The sequence below is a fragment of the Leptidea sinapis genome, chromosome 10 (assembly GCF_905404315.1).
Source record: "Leptidea sinapis chromosome 10, ilLepSina1.1, whole genome shotgun sequence".
In the NCBI taxonomy this organism is placed as follows: domain Eukaryota; kingdom Metazoa; phylum Arthropoda; class Insecta; order Lepidoptera; family Pieridae; genus Leptidea; species Leptidea sinapis.
Window position 1 is genome coordinate 12,288,354 of NC_066274.1, and position 25,800 is coordinate 12,314,153.

Below are 25,800 nucleotides of genomic sequence, written 5' to 3' on the forward strand. Positions count from 1 at the left end.
GATTATGGGTACCACAATGGGTGTTTCTGCCGTGAAGCAGTAATGTGTAAGCAATACCGTATTTCGGTTTGAAGGGTGCCGTAGCTAGTGAAATTACTGGGCAAATGAGACTTGACATCTTATGTCTCAAGGTGACGAGCGCAGTTGTAGTGCCGCTCAGAATTTTTGGGTTTATCAATAATCTTGAGCAGCAAAAGGGCGTATCAATTACCATCAGCTGAACGTACTACTCGCCTAGTCAGTTAGTTTCATAAAGAAAACATCCACGAAAAACGTCTTCACGAAAATATGAGCGCTAACTTGTTTAAGTTTTTCTTTAAGTTGATTACCGCTTCGATCGCTCAGACCGTAAATAAATTATTAGTTAGTTTATAAAATATGTTTGAAAAAATATAATATCTATTATAAATTAATAGTTTGAGGTCCGTTTTTCATAATGCGATTAGTATGTGTACACAAAAGATCTCGGATTTGACAGTTTTACTATCATTTTTTTTAATAAGTTCTTATTTGATGTATTGAAATATATGAAATGTCTTTAGTTAGAGCAGGTGATGTCTGATTCAAAGTGCATTTCCTTTTCAGTGCCATTTTCAACGTATTCATTGTCAGTAATATTTGTTTTTTTTTTTTTTATTTGAGTTTATTTTCTTTTTGTTTAACAATAAAAGTAAAAGCTCTCTTGACAGGATTAACCAGGAAACACCAGTAGCGCGCGTTTACTAGAAACGCATGGACTAGTCATCGATTCCCTCACATTTATATGGAAAGTAAGGACTCGCCCCACGACGTCGCGAACCTTGTTATGAAAACATAACCAAATTACAAAATCTATGTATATTATGTATTATGATCACGAAATACCTTCAGACACAACTTCACTCACAATAAAAGTTGCATATTATTCTATTCTGAAGCACAAATACAGGACCAATATCAGTAGTAGCACTAAATATAATAATGTAACCATTTGACATAATGCTGTGAAAGTAACTAAAATAAACCAATCTTGCAGTTTCAATGTCATGGAACTTAGCCTGCTCCATAAATTATCTACATCCATTGAAGTTGACCTTCTTCTTCTAAATTCTTCTTTATTAAAAAGAACGCAAAATTAGAATGCTGGGAATTTGTTGCGCCGCTCTCAGAGCGCCATCTGTTTCCTAAGTGGTAGAAGTATTAGATACTAGCTGACCCGGCAAACGTTGTTTTGCCATATAAATTGTATTGATCTTTTGCTTGCTAGTTGATAAGAGATGGCGCTAGTTGTATTCATTAGTAACAATCACACTTCTTTTATATTTTATATAATTCACACGATAGTTTTATAAATTATAGCCTATTTGTTATTCTGGTGTGTAAGCTATATTATTGTAAAGTTTCATCAAAATCTATTCAGTAGATTTTGCGTTAAAGAAGTTCAAACATACATCCAGACATACAAACTTTCACATTTATAATATTAGTAGGATGACATTAAAAAGAAATCTAAAGGAATCAATTTTATTTATTTATTTCATAAAATCTACAGCACATTACATCTCTTATTAGCTAGGTATTAAGGAACAAATCATTGGCGCGTTTACGAAAGTTATTTGTAATAGCAAGCTGTAAGTATTAGTTAGTTTCCAGGTAGCGAGCAGATGGTCAACTTCAGCCAGTACTTGTAATATTATACAGTGACTCATGGAACGGGGGAAGTTTGAACCTGCCTTGTCAGGAATTGGCTGCAGAAGGCGTCGTAGTAGTTACAATCGCCTACAGGCTTGGTGTTCTGTCTTTTTTTAATCTAAAGAGTGCATTTGCCCGAGGAAATTTAGCTCTTCTTGACCAGTACATGGCATTGTTGTGGATAAAAGAGAATATTTCTGCATTTGGCGGCGATCCAACCTTAGTAACATTACTCGGCCATTCTGCAGGAGCTGATAGTGTATTACACCACATTGTATCCCCTAAAACGACAAGTAAGTATTTTCAATACATATATACGTTGAGTTACTAGGAACTACATTTTGCATATATACATTTACTGTAAACCATATTATAAATTGCAGATTTATTCCATAGGGCAATAATTATGTCTCCTAATGATATGTGGAATGGTGTAAATGGTGATATGAATATCGCCTCAAATGACGCTAAAAAAGCATCTCTGGCAATCGCCCAATCATTAGGATGCTACAATGGATCTGTTTCAGACTTCCAAATATTACAGTGCATGCAAGTTAAGCCGCTGATCGATATAATGTCATTATCTACGGTAAGTAATACGGGTATATCAGCAAAGATGACACCTTTATATTATTTAAAATAATTTATATAAGCATAAAAAATTTATACTTTTTTTTTGTAGAATACGAGTTGGAATAAACATATGCAGCCTGTGGCGGATGACTATCTCTCCACATCTGAACAGTATTTGCCTGTTACTTTAGACATTGTTTTAAACGGACCAAATGCATTGAAACCTTTTGATATTTTACTTGGGACCAACAATTTAGATGCATTAAACTTTTATGGTAAAAAGGACTTTATATTTATTACCACAAATTTATACACTTTGTTTATTCGTCTTTGCATCAAACCAATTGTCTTCCTTTATTACCATGTAGGTAGGCATATGACTAAATTCTAATTGTCACTATTCTCAACCTTTTCCCTTTTCTACGAGTTGATTCTAAATCTGGGTATGATTGACGATAGATTTAGTGTGTACAGTAGTTAGTAGGTGCTAAAATGGAGGAAGAGTAACATGTAATGCCGCATAAAATATATGTCAGCCAGCATCATAGTTGCAAAATCGCTGGAGGCATTGATAGGGAGGTATGTGTGTAGAGTGTGTAGTGTTTTCTGGTGGATACCTGTAAGAGGTAAAGTAAGTTATATTTAAAAAGTAGGCATCTAATTTTAAAGCACTCGGGAATTGTACATATTTCTACATTAAAAAAAAATCAGGAAACTAAAGATAAATTAATGTTAGTTGTAAGGCATCACCTATAGATTATAGTTATTATAACGATTACAGATTTTCGAATGAAGAGTTTGTTAACAAAGAGCTATAGCCAGATTCACGATTTTGCATTCGATAAAGTAGTTCCGGAAATTCTGAAAGGTCTTTCATTCAGTGAGCAGGTGCTACAAACGGTAATGAATTTGTGTGTTTTATCTTTTGATTTATTTAATATTAATTAAATTTTATAATATAATATGAAAAAACATTTAGTTGTCAGAAGCAGTACGTTGGGAATATTGGACATTAAGTCAAAAACAAAATGTTGAGGAAAGTGTTAAGGCAGTGGAAGCTCTTGCAGCAATGGATTCTGCTGCTAATTGGGGTCTTGGAAGCTTAATGCTCGCAAAAAAGTTATCTCGAAAAGTATCTAAGTTGTATGTGTACAGATATAATTATCCATCTAATGTAGATTTGAATGGAAATCGTCTTAACGTAACAGGTGAGAGTATAGTCCAAGGTATCATGACTTGATGTCATGAATATTTTACAAGTATATAAAAGTATTAATGTTAGTTACAAATTCTTGCAGGTGCTGTTCATGGTACGGATTTGATTGCCTTGATCGGAGATGCGTTAATGTTACAAGTGGCTCGGAGACCAGCAACGTCAGATGAAAAAAGAATGACGAAATATTTTCGAAGATTTGTTGTCAACTTTATAAAATTTGGGTGAGCAAGTATTTTAGATATTATTTCTAAATTTTAAATAACTTTGCAAGATTAGCACTTATATATTGAATTTTTGCTATATATCCATGCTATTCGTAAAATAGAACAATACCTACGTTCATGCCTAGAAATTAATAGATCGCCATTCCCAACATTATGTGATGAGCGTCAATTTCTGAAGATTTAGTTTGAGAGACGCTGACATTAGGATTTTATATAAGAAAATTACATTTAGTATTAGTACAATACCCACTTTAAAACCCTACTGACACCTCAATAATTTGTTACAAATGTTCACAGATTCCCAAGTACACAGGAAAAATGGTCGCCGTTCAACACAAACGATGAAAACATATTTGAAGTGTGTGATAGTAGTATTGGCTGTGGACCTCGAAATATTCAAAGAGATATACATTTTTGGCATTATTATTTACCACGCCTTTCCAGATCTACTTTTGATGGAACAAGTTCTGCAAAATTCGTTGATCAAGGTTCAAAATAGTAAATATAATAATATAATAATGTAGGTTTTTATGAAAACCCCTTAATTTTTAATTAAAATAATTTGTTTAGTAGGTACTGTAAATTAATCTGCTTCAAATTAAATTAAAATTAAAAAATCACAAAGTATTCCTTTTGGTCCAAGAAATGACACCTAAGAACGGCAAAAGTTAGACACTTAATCACCACCTCTTCAGAAAATGTTGAACTTGAGGAGTTATACCACACTCATATATATGCTGCTCTTATCAAATCAACTTATACAGCTTCATCATCGTACATTATACAATCTCTATAAAGTGATGCAATAAAAATAATCAAACTTCATGGCTTACATGAGCCATATATCTATATATCATATTAATTAAACTAGTTATCTATTGAGTAGGTACACAATAAATGCATCAATCCACATATAATACTGTAAATAAATTAAGGTAACATAATGTACAAGCATTAAGTAAACAATTAAATAGGTAATATAATAAGTATCTGTAAATATACGCAGTAACTTTAAATTAACAACATGTAGCATTCATTCATTTATAGTTCTCGATGACAGGACAAGCACCTACTTTTATCTACTTAAATATAAATCAATCAAAACTGCTTTCTTTTCAGGTAATCGGTTAAAGGGTGGTGTGTTTGCATTGTGCGGAGTCATTGTGGCTTTAATATTGCTGCTTCTTGCAAGTGGAATTTTGCTGCATAGAAGGCGGACTTATCGCCCTTCATCATCCCTTTCACAAATAGCCTATTAGACAGCTCTGGAAATATATATATTTTGCTTAAAACAAATGTCTATTTTATTATTTAAGCTTATGGTGTGTTCGAAATTAAATCGTAGGTCTTGTGTTGACTGAATAGGCTTAACTAAACAATGGCAGAATATTATTATTTATAAAAGCAAAACAATAAATGTCTCCTTCTTACTCATAAAGCTGACAGCGCGCAAGAGGGATCGACAGACTTTATGATGGTCATACAGTGCGACGTCAAGCTGTCCGTTTATATAGCGTTTATATACAAGCGCAGCGTGTAAAGGTGGTGAAAGTGCCAGTTGTATTTAACCTACATAGGTTATGCAGGTTTTTTTTGAAATACTGAAGGCAAGAGATCGCGCGACGGTTCTCCATCAAGATGGACCGACCAAATTAAAGAATCGTCATCCAAATTCTCTACGGTTGTGACAGAAACTGGTGCAGGCAGATCATCTGCTCCAGATGCAGCCCTAATGCTGTCCACGATCCTCATACATGAGGGAGCGACTCCAGAGAGAGGCCTTGGTAATCCGTCATTGGGAATTTAGAGACTGAGCGTTTGGCAATTAAATAAAACAACTGCTTGACTGTGAGGAATATGTAGAAGATATATGGAAGATATGATTTATTAAAAGGTTACACGATATATATACAAAATCCTTAAACTAGTTACCCAATTACAATCGTTACTTAAAAAATATTTACAAGTTCAGAAAATACACACCAATACTAGAGCTTACATTTTAACCAATAGTAAAACGTTTCATTCAATAAGATTTGAGAATAATATTATGTGTTCTATCACGCTCTAAAACTAATGCTATCGCAGTTTGTGTAAACTCGTGTCGAACCTCGATCATACGATGTCAATGAGCATTCCGCACCTACGGCTGTTGCTCATTGCTAAAAAATTGCATGAATAGCGATCGACCCCCGAGTCCCTGGTGCTACACAAAGGACTCGACACCGCAATTCCAGAGTTGAGCGTACTACACGAACTCGACTCTGACCACAGACCGGTACTGCTCACTCTGGAATTCCTTCCCAGTAGGGTCTCACATCCCCCTGCGAGACGGAAAATCAACTGGGAAGTGTTCCGAAACGAATTGCACACAAGAAGCACAACAGGGCCTGTAATTACAAGCAAAGACGTAGAAAATGAAACCGAGGCACTCACGAACGCCATCCAGCTCTCTCTCAAGTCAGCAACGCGCACCTCTAAGCCGGGGAAAAAGCAAGAACAGCTCCCGGCGAAGATACGGATACTAATAAACGATAAGAGAGAGACAAGGAAACTATGGCAAAACACAAGATGTCCTACAATCAAACGTCGCCTCAACCATCTCATTGAGCAAGTACGCATAGCTTTGGACGAGTACGCAGCCGAGGGGTGGGAAAGTCACATTTTAAAAATAAATGACGAAGTACCTTCAGTCCACAAGCTATGCAAACAGCTCTCCAGCAGCCCCAAACCAGTCCAACCACTTTTGGATCGCGAAGGCCTTCTGAAGTTCGCAGCGGCAGACAGGGCGGAAATCCTGGCCGACAGTCTGGAGCGACAGTTCGCACCAAATCCAGACTTGGACCCCAGCACACCAGAAGGGTGGAGGAACTAGTGGAGGCATATCTAGCAGGAAGAGAGACCACAAACGACCAAGACCAGCTGTTCGTGACTCCAGACCAGGTGTCGAGGCTTATCAAACGCCTACCTACAAGAAAAGCACCTGGTCTGGACCAAATTACCAATGAAACACTGAGGAACATGCCAGGGAAGAGTGTGGTCGCGCTCACTCGCATCTTTAACGGCATATTCCGCTCCGGCCATTTTCCAGATGCCTGGAAAACAGGCAAGGTGGTGATGCTTCTAAAACCAGGGAAGGACGCCCGCAAACCGGAAAGTTACAGACCCATCACATTTCTAAGCACTCTCTCCAAACTGTTCGAGAGAGTCTTACTGAATCATGTGACGCCATACACAAAACCGAGAGAGGAGCAATTCGGGTTTAGAGCGGAACACTCCACCACCTTGCAAATCACACAAATGGTAAACGAGATGGCCGTGAGCCACAACAAGAAGGAATATGTCGCAGCCGTACTGCTAGATATGGAGAAGGCCTTCGATCGCGTATGGCACGAGGGGTTGCTGTACAAGATGATCAAAACTGAGATGCCAGTGCAAATAATCAAAATATTAGCTGCATTTCTCACAAACAGAAGATTCCTTGTCTGTGTGGAGGATTGCCAATCGAGTGTTAGGCCAGTACCTCAAGGAAGCTCTCTCCGCACTGCTATGCCTGGTATACTGACGATATCCCGGTCGTTGGGCAGGCTAAGCTAGCACTATACGCGGATGATGCAGCTTTCTACGCATCCTCCTACAGACCTGAGTTTACAGTGAAAAGACTCCAACCAACACTAGAAGCGCTACCAGAATGGTTGAAGAAATAGCGATTAGTTGTGAACGTAACGAAAACGCAGGCGATCATCACCGGAAATACAAAACTACCCTCACCCTTGAAGCTGATGTCGGAGGAACTCCCATGCAGGCCGGACGTCAAATAACTGGGAGTTACCATTGACCGGAGACTCAGCTTCAAGAAGCATATTGACAACACCATCGGGATGGCGGGGGGTGCTCGCGCCAAGCGAAATTCTGAAAATTGAAAATTTAGACGCCTTCGTAAGAAGGATCACAACAGACATGTTCCGGCGAACAGACGCCTCGTCACACCCTCATTTGGTAGGACATGCCCCGCTGCATGCAAGACCCCCAGACGAGGAGGGTAGACGAAAAATGAAGGCGTACTCAAGGGACTGCGTAAATGAATAGGAGGATGAAAACTCCACAAGACCCCGGAAAAGGCGAAAACTGACAGACTGACCGACTAAGCTACGAGCTAAGGCACAAAAAAAAATCAACCAAAAAAAAAAAAAAATCGTGCCCCAAGCAAGTAGCGACGACTCCAACTATAACCAACTGACTCTCCCAACGTCTTGGGAGAAGAAGTGCCAGGGTATAGGGCCCCGCCCTGACACCCTCCTTCCGCCCTCACACAGGGGGTGAGAAGAAAACTCGACGAGAGCCCGAGTCCCGAGTCCCGACGCTTCATTCGAGGATGCTCGGCCTTGCTGTGCGGTTGTGTAACGCGGAGCATATGACTGATCACGTGAGTATATCTGCGATCGTCGAGAGGAAGTACAATGCTTGAAACTTCACTGAGACCACTAAACTGGTGATCTGTATGATTCTATGAGTTGATGTACAGCATTATGAAATTGATCTTATCAGAGCTAATATTACGTTATACAAAATAAAATGTTCTTGTCAGAACGAATCTTTCGGCATACGGTTATTACAGTTATTATGCTCGATTACTATTTCTACGATCTATAATGCTACGTTACAAGTTAGGTATTAGACATTTGTATTAATTGATATTATTGGTTGTAGGTACAGCTACAGGAGTCCCCTTCAAGTGAAACGCACCGGCAACTTGATGTGTCGGCCTGTCCTTGACATTTTGATAGGCTGGGACGTCAAGTTGTTCGTAGGGTTCGGTAACGTGGTATTTTGGGTATTGGTGGTATGTTTGTTAGGTATGGTATCGGTAAGGTTTTGGGTAACTTGTACAGCTAAAGGTAATGAATATAATGTATTGTTTTCTTCCGTTTCATTTAATAAATATGCAGGTTTTAAACGGTCGATCGATATGTTTGTTTGTCGACCTGGTAACTGAATGGTATAAACTTTACCGCTTCGTTTGATAACACGGTACGGTCCTTCATATGGTGTTTGTAATGGTGGTTTTACTGAATCTATTCTAATAAATACATGACTGCATGTATGTAAGTCTTGATGAACAAATATGTGTTTGTTATTACAATGTGAAGTAGGTGAGTGTGGTTTATTAGCTGCGATATGGGTACGTAATTTATCAACGTAGGTATGATCCAATGAGGTGGATGATGTATTTGTTGCCGTATGTTAGTTCGGCGGCGCTAACGCCTGTGTCCGATCGTAGAACTGCGCGCAGGCCTAATAATACGGTTGGTAGTTCATTGACCCATGCACAGGTGTTCGTTAACCTTGAACGAAGGGCTGTCTTCAAGCAACGATGAAAGCGTTCTACCTTTCCGTTACTCTTTGGGTTATAGCTAGTACTTCGTATCCGTTTAACTCCCATAGTTTTCATGAGGTTGGTAAACAGAGAGCTTTCGAATTGTCGACCTTGATCGCTTGTTAGTGTCGCTGGGCATCCAAATCTTGAGATCCAGTGATTGTATATGATATCTGCAATTGTCTCGGCTGTAATATTGTCGCTAGGGATTGCCTCAGGCCAACCAGTATGTCTGTCGATCATTGTTATCAGATAACGATGTCCTTGAGCAGAGGTAGGTAGAGGTCCAACAATATCTATGTGTATATGCTGAAAACGATCGCTTGCGGCAAAACATTGAATTTTGCTGACTGTGTGGCGTTGTATTTTACTTTTCTGACAATTTATACAAGTTTTACTCCACTTCCCGATGTCGATATTCATTGATGGCCAAAAGAATTTTTGACATATTAATTTACGTGATGTTCGTATTCCTGGGTGAGTAATATTATGTACACTATTAAAAATTTGTTTGCGGAATTCTGTAGGTATGTAAGGACGTACATGACTTGTTGATGTTTCGCAATATAATTCTAGGTTCGTGTTAGGTACATTTATTTTCTTGAAGGTTAAGTTTGGTTGTTGAATGAGTTGTGTTATGCTGCTGTCTCTCTCTTGTGCGATTGATAATTCGCTGTAGTCGATCGTAGGTGACACTGTTATTGTTTCTATTCGACTCAATGCGTCGGCAATAATATTGTTTTTTCCACTGATGTGTCGAATATCGGTTGTGAATTCACTGATGAATTGGCGCGTTCGGCGTGGCGTTTCGTTTGCAGTATGTGTTTTATTCATAGCGAATGTGAGGGGTTTGTGGTCTGTGAATATAATTAATTCACGTCCTTCAAACATCTTACGGAAACTTCTTTCTTGAAGCTGCAGGGCGTAGTACAACGTCGTGCTTCACTACCAAATCGGCGATGGTAATAGCAGTGAAGTGTTGGTGAGCTATTGAGTGTGCGGGAACGGTGTTGTGACGAAGTTCTATTGCGAGATGACGAGCGAAATCGGTGGCGATGATAGTGTTGAGATGGCCTTGACTTGAGTTCGGCGACTTCTAGTGATAGTTTTCGTATCTCGTTAATAAGGAATTGTGTGTGATCTACCTGATTTGACGTCGATGATTCTGGACCTGATGCTGGTGGCTGGCTTGAGACGGCTGGTGGCAGGCTGGAGACGGCTGCTACCTCCTGGATTTGCTCCACCATCGTGTCAGCAAGCAACGCTAGTTCCTCCAGCGTGGACTTCGCGCTGAATGACTCGCTGACGGCGAGCACGGAGCGGACGTGGGCTGGCAGCAGCTTGCTCCACATCATGCGTGGAGTCGGTAACCTTGTCCCTTGCAAGGTTACGCATGCGTCGCAGTAGCTGTGAAGGCTTCCGGTCTCCAAGCTCCATCTCGGCGAGTAGCTTGTGGAACTTGCGGCTGTCGGATTCTTCATACACCGATATGAGACTTTCCTTGATTGCTGAATATTGTTTGTCTCTCGGTATGTTAAATAGGATGTCGGAGATTTGTTCGATGTCAGCCTTTTCTAATTGGACGAGCACCATCTGTATCAGCTGGGCTTGACTCCTCTTGAGATCATCGGTGGCGGCTTCAAAGCTGTGATACCACAATCGCGGATTTTCCCGCCACAATGGTGAGTAGTAGGGATTCGCCGGTTCTGGCTCACAGTAGTAGGGATTCGCCGGTTCTGGCCCCTCGATTCTGGCTCACTTGCTCGTGATGCCTACTAAAAAAAAAAAAAAGAAGTTTGGTGTCAAACTGGGGGTTTTGATGTATTTCCGAGCGATTGCGCTGATCCGTTTTTCAATATCTCTTATAGTTTCAAAGTTAGCTTTTTAAATTAAACAGATCCATAATCATTAATAATCACTGGTCATTTAGCTAATGATTGGTGAGCGACTCAATGTCTAAATTTCCATGAACGTGATACAGGTAATTTACTAATTACCTCTATCACATTCGTTACTACGATTAAAAAGACAGTTTCTGTATTTATTATTTATTTTTAAAACATGATTTAAATAAAGTATATAATAAAACATCATTGCAGATTGTATCATTTTCAAAATATTTGATGAAATCATTCAAACTCTTCTTATTAAACTTAAAGTATAGATACATTATGCAGTACTCGCCACACACTGCGGTATATTCATTCTGTACTCTTGCAGTATTGTAGTTATACATTCTGCAATTCCTTTGTAAAAACATCAGCTGGAATCCCTGAGGTGGACGACCATATGAATCGAAGTATTGTCCAATACCCTGCTCATCAATGTGTATTGCAACCCAGTGAGTGCCTGGCTTATTATCACTATCTAAATTGCTGACAATATAACAGGGCGTTACAACATATATCGGCAATCGGTTTGCCGCGTAAACATTATTTTTAATACTGGGATCGATTTTGTTCAAATAATTCTGTATCTCGATTGTATTCATATTAGTTGAGAACAGGGTCTTGTCAGTTGCGAGGATTGAATAGTTATGTGGATCATAATAACATAAGCACTCAATAAATAAGGCTTTAATGTATCTTATTCATGTATTTAAAACTTATATGGTTACAATAAAACAAAATATCATTACAAGCGATTCAAATATAAATCTATGAAATTATATTTTCATCAATTTTATTATAATATAAAAGCTGATTGAAAACGAACTTTGTACCTACATACTTACGTAGTCATTAGTACAATCTGGAAATGTTGACTCCATTAAACTATCAATAATTGAACTTATCATTTAAGTGCCATTATGTTTCACCACAATATTTGAAAACCAGTACTAATCATAAACAAATTTAGTTTTACGATATTTTAGTATAAAATGCTAGAACTGTTCAGAAACATAATCATTGAAGTGACGTATTCAGTCAAATAATTATATATTTTGTGCGTAGTGTAATTGTTGAGTGATTTGTTACAATGGAGGTAAGTTTTATCTATTATTCACTTTGAAATTTAAAAGTAATATCATTTGATATATTAAGATATGTATGTATAATACTATTCTAAAGCAGTCTTATTGTTGTTGTAGAATGCATTCAACCCAACAATGGAAGAAAATACATATAAAACATTTTACTATCCATTGTCTGAAGATAGTCAGGATTCATTAAAAGTTCCTCAACTTAAATCCTTGAAGAGAGCCAGCTCAAATGAAAATATAGATGCATTATTTGAAGTGAAAAAAAATAAACAAAAGAAAATATCATCATCAATATCCAGAGCACATGAGAATGGAAGTATTTACATTACAACTAATGCAGATGACGGAAGAAATGCATCACATTTGGTTAAAATAGAAATCTATGATCTCAATAAAATAAAAAACACGCCTGCAAAAGAACAATGGAAATGCGCTGATTATAGATTAAAATATTATACGATCGACAATAATGAAAGTTATAAGGAGACAAAAAAGATTTTATACAATGTTACGAAGAAAATTTTAGAAACAGAAAATTATAAGAAATATCATTTTAACAATAAGTAGGTAGCTATGAAAAATACATAAATATTAGTTCAGTTTAGTTATTAGTATATTTATTCTCTCATACAAGTAATATTATCATTTGGAAAATTTAACAACATCAAAATATTATATTAGAAATGCAAATTTATTATGAAGCAATTACGTGTTACAAATAATTTAATTACACATTGCTAATTGTATTAGTGAACAAATTAGGTAATGATCTTATAATTTACGGATTCTTCATATTTAAACTGTGTGTATGGGAACATTATGGTGTCATTTGATTTCTGAGTTCATTGCTAGTATACATACTTACCTCTGTACATACTCTCAGTAAAATGGAAAAAAGTAAAATATTGTATAGCAACTTGGATGTTCAACAATGTGAAGTTTGTGAACAAGTTGAATCACGATTGGTTTTTGATGATGATTTTGATGAAGAACTTTGTAATGCTTGTATTCAAGCAGAATTTGAGGATACCCTCGATATGGAACTCTGCCTTGTATGTGATGAGGTTGAAAAAATGATCAAGTGAGTAATTTTCTTTGTAAATTATTTAATATAGATTTTTAATATATTGTTGATGGAATGTGGTTAATATCATTCACTTATGTTGTAGTCAACCTATTCTTCAAAGTGGAGGAGGTTTTAAGAGAAGAAGTGCAGTATTACAAGACAGTGAAGACAATGATACAAGTACAAAGAGAGGAAGACAAGGGGAACCATCCACATCATCGGGGCTCACCAGTGTGAACGATGAAATGGTGAACTGTTCTTTATGTCAAATCTTAATACGGAAAAGATATTATGCAAATCATCTTAGAAGTAACCTCCATAAGAATAACGTAATGCAATTACACAATACTTTAAAAAATGTCACAGTACATGAATCGGCTTTTGGTAATAGAATTATCTCATATAAAATTAAGAGTAAATCCAACCAATTACAAACATTCGAAACACCAGAAATGTTTTTGAATTCTATTAAAAATGAAATTATTTTACTATTTGAGGAATCTGTTCGATTGCTTACAATTTTTAAAGTTAATTTTATTCTGCACGCTAATTTTGTTCAAGAAACAAAAAATATTTCTAATGAATTTGAATTTCAAACATGTAGTTATACTATAATGCAGGGTGAGGATTTAAATTTTTTCTTTTCGTCCTTATGTGATATGTTGATGAGTAAAATTAGCACATTTGAGAAAAAAGACAGTGGTTGGAGTCTTAAGAAAATAAATGCATTAGACATGAATATAAACAAATTCAATCCATTACGTGGAAAATCATACATTGAATTACCTAAAGAAATCAAATTAAAAAAAAGTGTTATAAATGTACAAAACTCGGATGATTTATGCTTTAAATGGGCTTTGCTTTCTGCATTATATCCAGTTACTAAGAACTCTCAGAGAGTTTCATCTTACAGTAAATATTCAAATAAATTAAATTTTGACGGAGTTACGTTTCCTGTTAAAATGACAGATATACAAAAAGTAGAAAGGTTAAATAATTTAAGTGTAAATGTTTTTGGTCTTGAATACAATTGTAAAAAGAAAGTACATGAATTAGTTGGTCCATTGTATTTAACAAAATCACGGAAAATTGTTCATATCAATTTATTATTTATTTCGCACGGAACAATTAATCATTTTTGCTACATTAAAAACCTATCGCGTTTAGTAAGTGGTCAAATTTCAAACCATGAACATGCAATCTACATCTGTGACGGTTGTCTTTTACACTTCTCAACAAATGATAAGTTATCAGCCCATCAATTGAATGATTGTTGTCATATTAAAGTGGAATTGCCTAGTACAGAAAAAACTTTAAAAGATTGGTTTGGACAACCAATTTCAAACAATGTCTTAAAATTTGATAAATTTAATAAGATGTTACAAATACCCTTTGTTATATACGCGGACTTTGAAGCTTTCCTTAATCCAATTCAGACATGCTTTAACGATCCATCAAAACCTTATACAACTAATGTTCACAAACATGAAGTTTATAGTTTTGGGTACTATATCAAATGTTCATATGATGATAGTTTATCAAAATATGAAACATATAGTGGTCCTCATTGTACTCATGTCTTTATGAATCAGTTGTATAAAGATTTAGAAGTGATTTGCACAAAGAATTCTTTTGTCATAAGTCCAAAGCCTTTGACTTCCAATGATAATGAAATTATTTCGCAATGTAAAGACTGCTTTATATGTCAATTTAATTTAAATGGTGAATGTGCATTATACTTTGACTCGCATACAGGACATTTTAGAGGAGTTGCGCACGAAGTATGTAAGACAAAGTTTAGAATCCCCTATCACATCCCAGTTTTTTTACACAATCTTAGTCAATATGACTCTCATTTTATTGTTCATGCATTAAATTCTATTGATGGGGAAATTGATATTATTCCACAAACGAAAGAAAAGTACATTTCTTTCACAAAAACGATAAAATTTAATAATCATAAAATTCAATTGAGATTCGTTGATTCGTTTAAATTTTTGCCTTGTAGTTTAGACAAACTTGTTCAAAATTTGAAGGATGAACAATTTCAAACATTAAAATATAATTTTCCAAATAATAATGATTTTTTACGTCTTAGAAAAAAAGGAATTTATCCATATGAATTTATGTCATCACATGATTCCTTAAAACTTTCAGCACTCCCTAGTCGCGATAAATTTTACAATACATTAACCGACACACATATTTCCGATGAAGATTATGAACATGCCAAGGATGTTTGGCAACACTTTCAGTGTCAAAATATGTCAGATTATTCTGATTTATATCTTAAAACCGATGTTTTACTTTTAACAGATGTGTTTGAAAATTTCCGAGCCTTATGTTTGCAAACATATGGTCTAGATCCAGCTCATTATTATACAGCACCTGGGTTAAGTTGGGATGCTATGTTAAAATGCACAAAAATTAAATTAGAATTACTTCAAGACTTTGAACAAATAGCTTTTATTAGATCGGGCATTCGAGGAGGTGTATCTCAATGTAGCAATCGTTATGCCAAAGCTAATAACAAATATATGCGAGAATATGATAAAGACACACCAAACTCATTTTTAACTTATCTTGATGCTAATAACCTTTACGGATGGGCCATGTCTCAATTCCTTCCTACAGGAGGTTTTGAGTGGGTAGATGTCACAACTAATTTTGATGTCCCTGATGATCATGAATATGGTTTTATTTTGGAAGTAGATCTAGAATATCCTATTGAACTGCATGATTTACATTCTGACCTACCCTTATGTCCCGAGAATATATGTATTGGTAATACAAAAGACATAAAATTAGTTCCAAACCTTCGTAATAAAATTAAATATGTGATTCACTACAGAAATTTAAAGCAATGTCTGACAATGGGTTTAAAATTACAAAAAATTCATAGAATTTTAAAATTCAAACAATGCGCATGGTTACAATATTATATAGATTTAAATACAAACATGCGTAAACTAGCCACATCTGATTTCGAAAAAGATTTTTATAAATTAATGAATAACTCAGTGTTTGGAAAAACAATGGAAAATATCGAAAAAAGAGTAAATGTAAAATTATTGAGTCATTGGGAAAATCAGGGTAAAATTCTAGGCGCACAAGATTTAATTGCTAAGCCAGAATTCCATAGTTTATCTATTTTTAATGAAAATTTGGTTGCAGTTCAATTACGAAAGACGAAATTGTTCCATAATAAACCTATTTATCTGGGATTTTGTATATTGGATATTTCTAAAACTCTAATGTACGATTTTCACTATAACTATATGTTTAAAAAGTTTCAAAACAAATTAAAATTATTGTACACAGATACTGATAGTTTAATATATCAAATTTTTACAGATGATTTTTACAGAGATATAAAACCTGATTTACATTTGCGTTTCGATACCTCTGACTATACAGAAAAAAATATATTTGGCTATCCAAAACTCAATAAAAAGAAGTTAGGCTACTTTAAAGATGAAAACAATGGTAACATATTTAATGAATTTGTAGGACTTAGATCTAAAATGTATGCATTAGATGTTGAGGGAAAATTCACAGCTAAAGCTAAGGGGGTTAATAAAAGTGTTACTAAGAATATGAAAATGGATAATTATAAGACTTGCTTATTTGAAAATAAGAACGAATATTGTTCAATGCTTAGATTTAAGTCGATAAAGCATAATATTTTTACTCAAAGAATAAATAAATCTAGTCTGTCATTTAATGATACCAAGCGATACATTTTACCGAATAATATTGATACCTTAGCTTGGGGTCATCATAAAATAGAATAAATATTATATTAAATTTTAAGAATAAATTATTATAGTTTTAAAAAACCAAATGAGAGATTATTGTATTTAGATGTATAAGTTGCGGAGTAAAACATGATGTACTGTATATTGTTTCAATTATAGATTTTTCTGTTTAAATAAATGGTGGTTTAATAACAGATTGTTTCATTACTATACTAAACCTTAACACACATAGACGTAGTAGATAATGCATCATTTCAATCATCCATTCACTGCAATTGTTGCTGGTCCAAGTGGATGTGGAAAATCAGTTTTCGTAAATAATTTTATAAAATTTTTGAATGATTTCTGTGATACAAATTTTACCCAAATCACCTGGTGCTTTGATGAAATGCAGCCTTTATATAATCTTAACCACATTAATTATCTTCAAGGTTTACCTGATTTATCTATGTTTGACGGAAAAAATCCTCAACTTGTAATAATTGATGACCTGATGAGGGAATCAGATGGTCGTATTGTTGATATATTCACGAAAGGAAGTCATCATAGAAACTTAAGTGTGTTTTATTTATCTCAAAATTTGTTTCATCAAGGTAAAGGACAAAGAGATATATCACTCAACTCAAGTTATATAATATATTTCAAAAATCCTCGAGATAAAACCCAAATTCGATACTTATCTCGTCAAGTATTCCCTGAAAATCCGAAATATTTGGAAGATTCTTACAGAGATGCTACCAATGAAGCTCATGGTTATTTAATGATTGATTTGAAACAAGAAACAAATGAATTGTGTCGCGTTAAGACAAAGATATTTCCATCCGATGGATATTGCACTGTTTATTTACCCACAAAAGGGTTTAAATATGGTAAGAATCAAGAAATTTCGATCATTTATAAATGATGCATAGACGTTTAAAGACGCATAAAGATTTGTTAATTGCTCTACATAAACTGAAGCCAAAATATCAAAAAGCTTTATTAAAATCATGTAACAAAACAGAAATAAATTACATTTGTGAATGTATTCATAACGTACTGCGGGGTAACGTTGAATTGGCCGAGAAAGAAAAATCTAAATTAAAGAAATATAAAAATATTCTTCGAAAATTGGTAAGAAAAGGTACGAATAAAATTAGAAAAAATATAATTGTACAAAAAGGAGGTTCATTTCTACCGATAATATTGGGTTCTATTCTAAGTGGGTTGATTAATTCATTTATTTAAGAAAATGGATAATGCTAAAAAAATGTTACTTATTGAACCATCGTTATTGGAGAAGTTAAAACAACCCAAAGAAAATGATACGCCAAGATCTCGATTAGATACTGATATGCAAAATATCTTAAACAGTGACATAGAAGATCGAAAGAAATGTATTTTATATTTGCAAACCCTTCAAAGATATCTAAACTTCGTCAAAGAGGATCGACAACCATACCACATACCACTTATAAATGATAATGATTCATATATTGGTTTTAATCAAGGTCATAATGAAATCGATACTGATTATATAAATCATGATGTGAATAAAATAAATGTAGTTCCTTCTCAAACATCAGTGGAGGTTAACAAAAATTTTGGAGAAATATACACGAGCTCTGAAATACTGAAACTAATACCGAAAACATATGCTAAAAAAGGTGAACTTTTACTAAATTTGATTTCCTTGAATAAAAATAAAATAAGCTGGGATGAATCTGGTACCGTGATTATAGATAATGAAAAAATACCTGGGAGTAATATTGTGGACTTGGTGAGTGATACCTTGAGAGCTCTTCAGAAAAGTGAACCTATAGGTTGGGAAAAATTCGCAACAACTTTAAAGGAAATAAAAGTACCACTCACTTATATCGGGAACCCAAAGCGAGTGGATTTTATAAACCATTTGCAATTAAAAGAGGTTGCATCTAAATCAGTACCTGACGAAGAATTTTCTACACCAACAAGTAATAAGTACACAGGGAAACTAAAAAAAAGATCGGACTGGGAAAAATGGACCCCATATTAGAAATAAATAAAATTTATTATGATGCATCACATCCTGCTGGCTACAGCACTATTGATAAATTGTCAAAAGCAATGAAGGGTAAAATGGACAGAAATAGTGTCTTAAAGTGGTTACAATCACAAGAAACATATACATTACATAAACCTGTTCAAAGAAAATTTCCTCGCAACAGATATATTTTGTCTAATATTAATGAGTTATGGCAGGCCGATTTAAGTGATATGAGATCTTATTCTGAATATAATGATGGTTTCAAATACATACTTTGTGTTATTGATGTCTTTAGTAAATATGCGTATGTTCGAGCAATGAAAAAGAAAAACTCTGAAACAGTTAAGGAATGCTTTGAAAGTATTTTTGCTGAAGCTAATACTACACCTACACATATACAGTCTGACAAAGGAACTGAATTTGTTTCCAAATATGTACAAAAATATTTTAAATTAAAAAACATAAATTATTATACAACCAATAATCCAGATATTAAAGCAAGTATTGTCGAAAGATTTCAGAGAACTCTTAAAATGAAAATGTGGCGCTATTTTACACACAAAAATACTCATAAATACATTGATGTTTTACAAGATCTAGTGCATTCATATAATCATAGTTTTCATTCTAGTATAAAAATGTGTCCATGTGATGTTAATAATACAAATATAATGAGTGTATGGCAAAATTTATATGATAGAGAAAGTAAGATAAAAACATCAATTAGTATGGTGAATCCAAGAATTCACGTTGGAGATTATGTTAGAATAACAAAACATAAACATATTTTCCAAAAAGGATATGAATCAAATTGGAGTGACGAAATATTCATCGTATCTACCATAATACACCGATCTCCGTTTGTAGTATTTACTTTAAAGGATTTAGAAGGCGAAGAGATAGTTGGTACTTTTTATGAAAAAGAGTTACAAAAAATCATATTCGACCCCACTACTAAATACAAAATAGATAAAATAATACGCTCTCGATATACCGGTAACAGAAAAGAATTGTTGGTGAAGTGGAGAGGTTATCCAAATAAATTTAATAGCTGGATATTAGCTTCTACTTTGAAAAAAATATGAATAAAGATAGTTTTTATTTAACTTTACTAAGCAATAGTTCTATGGATTATTTTCCTGATAATACAACAACATTATTTTCTACGAAACTGCCAAAACCAACAATACTAGAAGGTGAATGGAGGGTTGGAGTAGTAGAATTTCAGTACCCATGCACTATGTTCACCGTTCAAGAACATGAAAACATTATTTATATAACAAAGTTGATGCAAGTACCCAATGAAAGTAAACCGTCATATGTTTATTACAAGACACATATTCCAGCCACAAATTACGATAACATAAATCATATTTTGACGGCACTGAATAACACTCGTGAAAAAATTAAATTTAAGTGCGATGAGGTTTCAAGGATTGTAGTTGCTACGATAACGGATGAATCCATAAAATCTGTAACTCTATCACCTAAATTATGTCTTCAACTAGGGTTCGAACCAAACAGGAACCTCGTTGAAAAAAATTTTGGAAAGTGTCCAGCTAATTTGCATTTGGGTTTACCGTCTCAATTATTTGTTTATTGTGACATAGTGGAGCCTCAAATCGTTGGAGATGTTATGACACCCCTTTTACGAATAATACCATTGGATCCCTCAAAATACATATATGGAGCGTACAAAATGCACGTTTTCACTCCTCCCCATTACCTACCTGTGATGCGTAGAGAATTTGATACAATTGAAATAGATATAAGAACAAGCACCGGTCAAAAGATACCATTCCAATTTGGAACAGTGTGCATTAAACTCCACTTTCAAAAATTATAATGTACGGCAAACGTGATAATATTTCATGTCCATATGAACACTATTATACTCACCAGGCCGGATCGGGTATCGGAGTTATTTATAAAGGAGCACCGTATCAAAGAGGTCATGGAATCGGAAGTTTTCTTGGGGGGCTGTTTAGATCTATTTTACCACTACTGTCTAGTGGTGTTCGAACTATTGGTAAAGAAGCATTAAGTACCGGTGTAGGTATATTATCAGATATGGTTAATGCACGCCCCATGGAAGATTCAATAAAAACTCGTCTAAAAGAAGTCAGCTCAAATTTGAAACGAAAAGCTGATGCTAAAATAGATAATATCAACATGTTTGGATCAGGGTATATAACAAAACGAAAACGTCGTTCTGCGATCATTCCATCAGTGACTGCGAAAGCGAAAGCTATTAAGAAATTAAAATTGAATCAAAAACAAATCAAAGATATATTTACTGATTAAATATGTCATTTTTACATAGTCAGTCTTGTGAATGCATTAAGTCCGAATTGGATTTATTTGCATTACCATCAACTCAAACTAGCATTGAAAGTGGACTATGGATTCATTATAAGCCCATTTCATCACTTGCTGATGATGGACCAATAGAATTTCAAGTACCTGGGGCAGGTGATGACTATGTGGATTTATCCCATACTTTACTCCATATAAAAGCTAAAGTTTTGAATCAAGATTATACAAAACTGACAGTACCGACAGTTGTGGCCCCAGTTAATAATTGGTTACATACACTTTTCAGTCAACTTGATGTATATTTAAATCAAAAACTTGTATCGCCACCGAATAATACATATGCATATCGAGCTTATATTGAAACTCTATTGAATTATGCACCTGCTGCAAAAGAATCTCATCTCACTTGTGGTCTATGGTATGAAGATACAGCTGGAAAAATGGATGCAACTGATGAACAAAATAAAGGATTTATTAAAAGACAAGAATTGGCTAGTGAAAGCAAAGAAATAGAAATGATAGGACATTTACATGGAGATTTATTCAACCAAGAAAAATTTTTGATTAATGGCGTTGACATGTGCGTAAAGTTAGTTCGTTCTAGAGAAAATTTCAATCTCATGGCTTCATCAACTGATCATAAATTTAAAGTGTCTATTACAGATGCAACTCTTATTATTCGAAGAGCACGAATCAACCCAACTGTGCTACTTGCACATCAAAAAGTTTTATCATCTACCACAGCAAAATATCCAATCACGCGAGCAGAAGTCAAAGTTTTAACTATACCATCAGGCATTCAGGGGAAAACCCTTGATAACATATTCCTTGGTCAAATACCCAAAAGGTGTATAGTCGGTTTTGTGAATAATGCATCCTTTAATGGTAGTCTCACAAAAAACCCATTCAATTTCGAAAATTATGATATTAATACATTTTGTTTATACATAGATGGACAACAGATACCTTCAAAAGCCTTACAGCCATCGTTTGACAATAATATTTTTACTACGGTCTATCATACGTTATTCTCAGGAACAGGTATACATTTCCTAAATGAAGGCAATGGAGTATCAAGAGAGCAATATGCCAAAGGGTTTTGCTTGCTAGCCTTCGACTTAACACCCGATTTATCAGCAAATTCTTCAAGTCATTGGAATCTTATAAAACATGGTAGTGTAAGATTAGAAGTTCGTTTTGAATCAGCTCTTACACAAACAATTAACTGTATTGTTTATGCGGAATTCGATAATGTTATTGAAATTGATAAAAATCGTAATATTTCTGTAGATTACAGCAGTTAGAATATAATAATTAATGTTTGAATCGTTTGTATCCTTGTGTATTTTTTATGTTGATTAAATACTAGACTACCTTATAAATTTATATAATAAAAAATGTATATAAAATGATATTTTGTTTTATTATGGTGAAACATAATGGCACTTAAATGATAAGTTCAATTATTGATAGTTTAATGGAGTCAACATTTCCAGATTGTACTAATGACTACGTAAGTATGTAGGTACAAAGTTCGTTTTCAATCAGCTTTTATATTATAATAAAATTGATGAAAATATAATTTCATAGATTTATATTTGAATCGCTTGTAATGATATTTTGTTTTATTGTAACCATATAAGTTTTAAATACATGAATAAGATACATTAAAGCCTTATTTATTGAGTGCTTATGTTATTATGATCCACATAACTATTCAATCCTCGCAACTGACAAGACCCTGTTCTCAACTAATATGAATACAATCGAGATACAGAATTATTTGAACAAAATCGATCCCAGTATTAAAAATAATGTTTACGCGGCAAACCGATTGCCGATATATGTTGTAACGCCCTGTTATATTGTCAGCAATTTAGATAGTGATAATAAGCCAGGCACTCACTGGGTTGCAATACACATTGATGAGCAGGGTATTGGACAATACTTCGATTCATATGGTCGTCCACCTCAGGGATTCCAGCTGATGTTTTTACAAAGGAATTGCAGAATGTATAACTACAATACTGCAAGAGTACAGAATGAATATACCGCAGTGTGTGGCGAGTACTGCATAATGTATCTATACTTTAAGTTTAATAAGAAGAGTTTGAATGATTTCATCAAATATTTTGAAAATGATACAATCTGCAATGATGTTTTATTATATACTTTATTTAAATCATGTTTTAAAAATAAATAATAAATACAGAAACTGTCTTTTTAATCGTAGTAACGAATGTGATAGAGGTAATTAGTAAATTACCTGTATCACGTTCATGGAAATTTAGACATTGAGTCGCTCACCAATCATTAGCTAAATGACCAGTGATTATTAATGATTATGGATCTGTTTAATTTAAAAAGCTAACTTTGAAACTATAAGAGATATTGAAAAACGGATCAGCGCAATCGCTCGGAAATACATCAAAACCCCCAGTTTGACACCAAACTTCTTTTTTTTTTTTTTAGTAGGCATCACGAGCAAGTGAGCCAGAATCGAGGGGCCAGAACCGGCGAATCCCTACTACTGTGAGCCAGAACCGGCGAATCCCTACTACTATGGTGGTATGCGCATCGACAGTGAAATGGTGGAGATTTCTGTCGCGGTGGGCGCTGGGAGTGGCTGAGCCTGGTTTGTATCTTCCATTTCTTCGTCGGGTTGATATTCCTCGAGCAAAGATTCGCCGAACAGGAATTCGTCGTTTCGGCGAGCTGGTGAAGCTGTTCTTCGATGTTTAGCCGGGCAGAGGTTCGGTGTTCTTCTGTTCTGGCTTCCTTCCGTCGGTGTTCTTGTTCAGGTTTCTTCCGTCGGTGTTCTTGTTCGGGTTCCTTCCGTCGGTGTTCTTGTTCGGGTTCCTTCCGTCGGTGTTCTTGTTCGGGTTCCTTCCGTCGGTGTTCTTGTTCGGGTTCCTTCCGTCGGTGTTCTTGTTCGGGGTCACCACTTTAGAGACTGAGCGTTTGGCGATTAAATAAAACAACTGCTTGACTGTGAGGAATATGTAGAAGATATATGGAAGATATTAAAAAGTTACACGATATATATACAAAATCCTTAAAACTAGTTACCCAATTACAATCGTTACTTAAAAAATATTTACAAGTTCAGAAAATACACACCAATACTAGAGCTTACATTTTAACCAATAGTAAAACGTTTCATTCAATAAGATTTGAGAATAATATTATGTGTTCTATCACGCTCTAAAACTAATGCTATCGCAGTTTGTGTAAACTCGCGTCGAACCTCGATCATACGATGTCAATGAGCATTCCGCACCTACAGCTGTTGCTCATTGATTAAAATTGCATGAATAGCGATCGACCCCCGAGTCCCGACGCTTCATTCGAGGACGCTCGGCCTTGCTGTGCGGTTGTGTAACGCGGATGACTTATCACGTGAGTATATCTGCGATCGTCGAGAGAAAGTACGATGCTTGAAACTTCACTGAGATGACTAAACTGGTGATCTGTATGATTCTATGAGTTGATGTACAGCATTATGAAATGGATCTTATCAGAGCTAATATTACGTTATACAAAATAAAATGTTCTTATCAGAGCTACTACTACGTTATATAAAATAAAATGTTCTTGTCAGAACGAATCTTTCGGCATACGCTTATTACAGTTATTATGCACGATTACTATTTCTACGATCTATAATGCTACGTTACAAGTTAGGTATTAGACATTTGTATTAATTGATATTATTGGTTGTAGGTACAGCTACAGGAAGAATTTACAAAGCTTTCATAACAAGTGATCTGATGTGAGTTGATTAAAAAGTTTTGAGAAAAATAAATCACGGCAAGCAGTGACGCATACGCGAGCTTTGTTGTCACTTGATATTTTAAAAATGGAGAAATATAAATAAAGCAAAGCATGAAAAAGGTCATTGCAATAAATTTTTTAAAGCGTCCTTAAGACGCTGAATCGATCTAATTTGAAGTGATTATTATAATAATGATAGATAACTACCTATTTATTTCCTTTATAATATGTAGGTTTGACTATGTTGCGGTGTTTCAACGAATACATTACTATCTGCAACTAATATGTAGGTTTGACAACGAAAGAATATTGATTTAAAATTACGATTACTCACCTATTTACATTAAAGAAAAAACTGAGCTATATTTATAAGATGACCTTACACTAGTTAGGTACCTACGGTTTTAGTAGAAGTCAACCCTTATGTCGAATGTCGTCAGAAGAGGTAAGAGCAAAGAGTATAATAATATATAGGGAAAGAGTCACGTGATTGAAAGAGAGGCAACTTTAATAAAATAATAAAAATGTAGGTTGGTAGCGCTGTACGATCTGAATTACACCATATTGTACTACCGCAAGAGCCCTATTGGCCCTATCTCTTTAATTGATTTTGCGGAGTGAGGCTTCCGCACTTGTACTATTACAATATATTCTTTGGCTAGACTTGCAGTTATTAAATGAACTCATTGGAAAGGTCCATCCGTAGCACAGCAGGCACTTAGAAGGAGAGTCAAAATGTTATTGTTTAGTTATACTTTACCTACTTCCAATTATTATTTCTAAAGTACTCTTCGTATTACACAGAATTAATTTAGAAATTAATTTATTTTGATTCAT

General features: G+C 34.7%; 1 protein-coding gene and 1 long non-coding RNA gene across 2 annotated transcripts; one reads left to right on the forward strand and one right to left on the reverse strand.

Moving 5' to 3' along the window:
* Positions 1 to 1,489: 1,489 nt before the first annotated feature.
* On the reverse strand, positions 1,490 to 25,395 carry LOC126966453 (uncharacterized). The gene is made up of 2 exons (XR_007729738.1): positions 25,298 to 25,395; positions 1,490 to 1,952 (listed from the first exon to the last, which is right to left on the reverse strand). It is a non-coding gene; the product is annotated as an uncharacterized LOC126966453 (long non-coding RNA).
* Positions 1,822 to 4,980, forward strand: LOC126966449 (acetylcholinesterase-like). The gene is made up of 8 exons (XM_050810490.1): positions 1,822 to 1,964; positions 2,055 to 2,260; positions 2,354 to 2,519; positions 3,026 to 3,144; positions 3,224 to 3,452; positions 3,543 to 3,681; positions 3,982 to 4,172; positions 4,804 to 4,980. Exons 1-8 carry the CDS (start codon positions 1,838 to 1,840, stop codon positions 4,941 to 4,943), a joined length of 1,317 nt encoding a protein of 438 aa, XP_050666447.1. The 5' UTR covers positions 1,822 to 1,837; the 3' UTR covers positions 4,944 to 4,980.
* Positions 25,396 to 25,800: the final 405 nt, after the last annotated feature.

Excerpts from the sequence above, each read along its gene's own strand:
- LOC126966449 (XM_050810490.1), top strand. The coding sequence starts at position 1,838 with ATGGCATTGTTGTGGATAAAAGAGAATATTTCTGCATTTGGCGGCGAT. Across the intron at positions 2,520-3,025 it reads AGATGCATTAAACTTTTATG|ATTTTCGAATGAAGAGTTTG; the intron begins GTAAAAAGGACT and ends TAACGATTACAG. Across the intron at positions 4,173-4,803 it reads TGCAAAATTCGTTGATCAAG|GTAATCGGTTAAAGGGTGGT; the intron begins GTTCAAAATAGT and ends CTTTCTTTTCAG.